This window comes from Camellia sinensis, chromosome 15, assembly GCF_055761805.1.
Source record: "Camellia sinensis isolate YWXY chromosome 15, ASM5576180v1, whole genome shotgun sequence".
Taxonomy (NCBI): domain Eukaryota; kingdom Viridiplantae; phylum Streptophyta; class Magnoliopsida; order Ericales; family Theaceae; genus Camellia; species Camellia sinensis.
This window is the reverse complement of record NC_138975.1, coordinates 108,581,720-108,587,712: the sequence shown is the minus strand read 5'-3', so window position 1 is coordinate 108,587,712 and position 5,993 is coordinate 108,581,720. Positions and strand designations below refer to the sequence as shown.

The 5,993-nt window shown below is 35.5% G+C and overlaps 1 protein-coding gene across 8 annotated transcripts; it reads left to right on the top strand.

The window, feature by feature from the left end:
- The first annotated feature begins 297 nt into the window (after positions 1-297).
- On the top strand, positions 298-4,383 carry LOC114296670 (transcription factor bHLH47). Of its 8 annotated transcripts, none has more exons than XM_028240996.2 (5): positions 298-572; positions 1,477-1,568; positions 3,166-3,287; positions 3,498-3,625; positions 3,817-4,383. In XM_028240996.2, exons 2-5 carry the CDS (start codon positions 1,492-1,494, stop codon positions 4,174-4,176), a joined length of 687 nt encoding a protein of 228 aa, XP_028096797.2. In that variant the 5' UTR covers positions 298-572; positions 1,477-1,491; the 3' UTR covers positions 4,177-4,383. The 8 variants fall into 8 exon arrangements, with proteins under 8 accessions (XP_028096797.2, XP_082766562.1, XP_082766560.1 ...); XM_082910436.1 differs by having other exon boundaries at positions 325-572; positions 3,169-3,287; XM_082910434.1 differs by having other exon boundaries at positions 346-572; positions 1,480-1,568.
- Positions 4,384-5,993: the final 1,610 nt, after the last annotated feature.

Sequence of the window (5,993 nt, the reverse complement as noted above, 5' to 3'; positions counted from 1 at the left end):
CCTATTTTGGCAATAAATTAAAAGTTAATTTTTTAACTTTTTTTCATTTAAAAAAAATTAAAATAATAAAAAAATATATTTTAATTTACCTCTCAAAATAAACATGTTAAAATACTCAATGGTGTTACATATATTAATTAGTATACTAACTAATGTACTAATATTAATTATGATATTATTATTAACCCCACTAATTATATAAATTATAAATATCAATAACTTTTTAAATTATAACATATAATCAATTAATACACTAATTAATTCGCATAATATTATTCTAAAATATCACCTAACCGTGTCTCCAGCAAACCAATAACTTCTCGCGGGGGAAAACACAAAGAGATCACGTGTTAAGTGGTGTCCTGATTCCATGCATCCAAGCGGCAGGTGCTGACCACGCTCTCCCTTAAGAATCTCCGTACTCCCGCCACACGCCCACCCCTCCTCTCTCTCTCTCTCTCTATCTACTTTCTCTCTCTAAAACAACAAACAAAAACACCACCACCACCACCACCACCACCACCACCTCCACCTCCACCTCCCGACGCGGAGTACCAAGACTAGCCCCAAAGGTATCTTTTCTCTCCCATACGAACCAAATTTCAATGCTCTCTCTCAATCTCAATCAGCTCCTTTGACCCCTCAATCTCATGGTTGATTGCCCCATGAATTTGTGTTGATTTTGATCATCACTTCTGTTTGCTACGCTTTTGACCTCGAATTAATGTTTTCTTATTATTTCCCTTTTTACCTGTAATTCATCTCTATCCATTTCTTGTTTATCCTATCTGCAACTTCTTTTATGTGATCAAGGGTTTTAATTGTCGTATGTGTATTTAACTATTTGGTTTTCTTTTTTAATTTAATTGTAATTGGTAATTGACTTCTGGTGACATGCAATTTTGATTAAGGATTAATTCTGTGACAGTTGCTTTTAATTCTTGTGTTTGGTTGTTGCTACAAAAATGGAAAAACAGTAAAGAAATGTGGTTGAAAACTTGTCTGTTTCATTGTTTTGGTTCTTGAGAGCCCCAAATTATGAACTTACTAGGGTTTCTAACATCTTTTGGTTTAATTTATATTAGGTGCTTTGCTTTGATCATATCGAAATTGCTGAAACATGAAAAATTGAGGGCCTTTCTTTCTTTCTTTTGATCTAAAACTTCATTACTCCAACCACACCCAACTCTCTGTCCCATTTTCTCGGCAGCCAAACAGAGCTGCGAAAAAGAAGCCTGGTTCCTACAATCTATAATTGGAACCAATATGTAGACAATAGTACCCAGCGTGAAAACTATGCTAGTTTCAATTGTGTCATCATGCAAAAAAGAATATTATTTGATCTGATCTGTTTACTGGCAATTCTTGGATAACAAAACTTTTAAATATTTTTAATTATTAGTGTTTTTATATTTTTGTATGTTGTTGGAGATATTGCCAGAAAATTTAGTATTGACATCTAGTTTTTTAATGCAGAAGAGTGGAAAGGAGATGAGCATGGATTCGGAGGCTCCTGCTGCCCCAGTGGTTGACAAGGTCAGCCAGTTGGCAGAGACATCAGCAAATGGGTTAGTGCTTTAAGATCCTAAATTTGGTTTTTTTGAATATCTTCAAATCACTACTTTGGACCTCACTTATATAGCTCGATTCTTGGATTTTAAATGCTTTGTTGCTATGCTCATGGATAATAAATCTTGGTGAAAAAGCTGATGGTTGCATCACGTTGATATGGTGTGATCTTTATGTGCTTGCTATAAATTAATATTCACCCTTACCAATAGAAAATAGAAAGGAAATCTTAGAGGTGCACTTGTTTCAGAATGGTTGACAACATTGAACGCTAGTTAATAAGATGGGCATATTAGTAATTCAGGTTAACAATATGGCTATTGAATTCAATAGAGCTTAATGACATTAAAAAAATGAACAATTCCCCAAAATGAGCATATTTAGGCATGTTGAAAGCAATGTCAAAACTGGCACTACAAGAAAATGCAAGCCCCACATTGGCTGTTGTCAATGCCAGGCACAATGGGTTGTATGGAATGCTGAATCGTCCTTGGTTTTATGTTCATTGCTAACACAATTACCATTCATTTCGCAATGTTGACAATGCCTCTTTATTGTTTTGAAGTTTGCAATTCGTGTGGAGCCCTTGAAATGACATCTCAATCAATAAAGCATACATATGGTGATCTGGAATGGCTCCTTGTGTAGTTATATAATATGTTTTCTTGTTATCTGTTTTCCAAGTAACCTATGTCAGATGGCCTAGTATGCATCTCAGATATGGATGTGACTATAGGCGTTAGATGTGTATTCTTACATATTCGGACAAGGGAGACATGTTCAGCTTTAAATTGTGGCAACTAAATCTTGAGTTACTGGAAATGAAGTGTGTGTGTGTGTGTGTGTGTGTGTAGAATGGTTTCTTTAGACATGGATGCTTGCACAAGTATCGTGATCAACATGGGTGCATATAATTTAAGTTAGTAAGTTAGTAATATAACAAGTTATAGTTTACACTAGCCCCAAGGGGTTGTCCTAGTGGCAAGGTCTTGGGTTTAGAGGTGTACTCCCTCCACGGTTCAGGGATCGAAACCTCTTAAGTGCTAACAATTCCTAGGAGAACCTTTGAATTAACCGTGGTGCATTTACGGAAAACTCCTTGCTGAGGGCCTGTGCACCCTTGCGAATTTGTCGAGTTTTGATCTAGACACTCCAGTGCCAATCAAAAATAAAATAAAATAAAATAAAAATAAGTTATAGTTTACACTGAGGTGCTCATATAATATAATAAGTTAGTAACTCGCTATATTTTCTGATGATCTCTTTCCATTTGTGTAATATTTTCTGGTATTGTTTGTCTCACTTTTGGTTGGCTGGTTCATCTATTTATTCTTCAATTCACTTTTGTTTAACTGGATTCAGCCCAATCTGGATGTACTGTTCTGAAGAAGCAGGCATTTATTCTCTGTTCAATTAAGGATACCTAGTCAGCTAATGTACCATTTCTTGTAAATTTGTAATGCCTCGTTTAGCAATGAACTTTGCTGATGATTCATAATGTTGGCTGGCAGCATAAAGTTCTGGCTACACTGTACTGTAGACTATTTATGTGGGACGTATAAATTTTGCTTAGATGTTTGAAAACTTTTCTTGCAGCAGGTCCCATCCTAGCAAAAAGAATCAAGGAAAAGTTCCAGTAAGAATTCACAAGTCTGAGAGGGAAAAAATGAAGCGTGAGCATTTGAATGAGCTCTTCATTGCGCTGGCTAATGCCCTTGGTAATTTTCATTTTGGTGACTTTTTATTTTAGTTTATTGTGCTACTATTAAATAATTATGATTTGCCTCCTTATGCATGTGAAGTGCCATAATGGTGTGTTGTCCTGTCCCCAACATCTCAGTCAAATTAGATTTGGCTTCCCTTTGATGACCTCGGCAATTTTAAATGGATTGCGCTCAATATTGTATCTTCATGAATTACTTATGTAGGACCGTTGCAGCAGAACAATGGAAAGGCCTCGATACTGGGGGAAACTACGCGACTCTTGAAGGAGATGCATGCTCAGATTGAGGGCCTCAGAAGAGAGAGTGCAGCTTTGTTGTCAGAATCTCAATATGTAAGGCTCTTAACACCCACATAGTAATGTTAACTAAATCTAGTTTTTTCAAATATAAATGTATCATCTAGCAGTTTAATTTTGTTGGGTTTTCCTAGTTTATTCTTCTTTTGAGAAACCTGAATATCTATCAACGTATCATTCTATTCAGTGCCAGAACATTTGAACTTTCTTGAAATATCAATGTACAGGTGAGTATCGAGAAAAATGAGCTTCATGATGAGAATTCTGCACTAGAATCTCAGATTGTGAAGCTGCGAATTGAGCTACAAGAGAGAGTGGTACACTCTAAACCTGACCTGAATGTACCTCCTCCCGAGGAATCTTCACATTTTTCTTTAGAACAACCTGCATTACAGCAAGCACCACCGTACGGAAGTCCTTTCTATGTCATCCCTGTTTGTTCTGATCCGCAAGCTTATTCAGAGCAAGACACTACACAACCTGCATTGAAGCCTACCACAAATGTGAGTAAACCACATGCCAGGTATCCCACGCCTTCTGATTCGTGGCCAGCCCAACTTCTAGGAAAGCAACAGGAGTCATCGTAGCGGTGGAGAATTAGGGTATAGGTAATGTGTAAGGCTGAAACTACTACAACTTTGTCAAAGTTATAGTGACATGTAGGTTTAACTCTGCTTAATTTTCCTTTGTAGTGGTGAATGTTCAATTGCCTCCCAATGGGAGAATGTACATTATATTATGGATGGGGGTGTAATTTAGAGCATATACATGTCCTTTTTTATGGTGGTTGAACATCTGCTCATTTGTCTTACGTGATTCTAAATAAGCCCTCAAAAACTTCTTCAAACATCCTCTCACGAATAATTTTTGGAGGAAATAACATTTTGCCTTTCAAAATTTCACTCATTCTTCAATTTGATCCCTAAATTTCGATTAATATCAATTTTACAATCAAACTTTTGAAATTTGGATTAATTTGGCCCTTACTATCACATTCCGTCTACAATTGGACGGAATGTGCTAATGTGGCACTAAAGTTTATCAGAAATTTTATTTTATCCTCTAAACTATACTTTAAAAATCAATTTGTCTCCCAAATTATACCTTAAAAATCAATTTACCCCTCACGTCAGCACATTCTGTCTAATTATAGAAGGAATGGGACGACAAAGGTTAAATTGATCAAAATTTTGAAAGTTTATGTATAAAATTAATATTAATCGAAATCTAGGAGTCAAATTGAAAGCATGTGAAAGTTTAGGGAGCGAAATGATATTTTTTCTAATTTTTGGCATAATGATTCAAATGTAAGCAGACTGTCCCCTTATGGTTTTTGATTGATTTGCATTCTAACATCCGTTAAAAGTTAGCTATTAAAAGGCTATTTTATCCCACACAAAAAAAATTATTATTATTATTATTATTTTGGTTTAGCGGTAAAAGGTGTCTAAACTAGCATACACGCATTTCAACTAATTCTCTCTCTTGTCCGGTCAAAGATAGGCCATTCGACATTCGTTAAAGTTAGCTATTAAAAGACTATTTTACCCTACAAGAAAAACATTATTATCATTATTATTATTATTTGGTTTAGCGGTAAGGAGTGTCTAGACTAACTTACGCATATTTTGACTAATCATTTTTCCGGTCCGGTTAAAGGTAAGTCATCCACGTCGAGACTAGGGAATTCATGAGAAATTTTTTTCTAATGGCCTGACTCCAAGAATTGAACCTTGAACAATTGTGTGAGGAGTATATCCACCAACTATTCAGAACAACCCTCAAGGTTGAAATTATTTTTCTCTTTCTATCAAGTATTATACAATTGATTTTAACTAATCACATATTAACTTCTGGTGGTTTTTTCCGTTTGGCAAGTTAGTTTCGGGCTACTTTAGCTACAAAAGACAAAATAGGCTATTTTAGTCATAACAAACAAAAAATAAAGGTTGAGACCCCCTTTGGGGGTCACCTCCTTGACCCCCTTTAGTTTTGATTGGTCAACTTTTCCTTTTTTTTTTTTTTTTTTTTCTTCTCACCCAATTCCCAACCTCCATGTATGTGAGGGGGTTGTAGGGGTGGGTGTTTTAAGGGGGTCTAAATCAATGCCCAACAAACAAAATATCACATCAAATTCATAATTATTACACTATTCTCTCACAAAAAAAGTCTAAAAAGTCAAAAAGCCCTTTTCAAACCAAGCTTTTTAGCCTAGGCTAAAATAGCTAAAAAAGTCAAAAAGCCAAAAAGCCAACCCACTTTCCAAACGGAGGCTAAATATTCTAATTTTTAAAATTGAAATGAAAGTTATCACTGAGAATAATAGTTTTGCTGGATAAGTAACCACCTCCAGTCATCAATTTCATTGCAATAGGGATTTGGATCATGCAACACCATTAGGGAT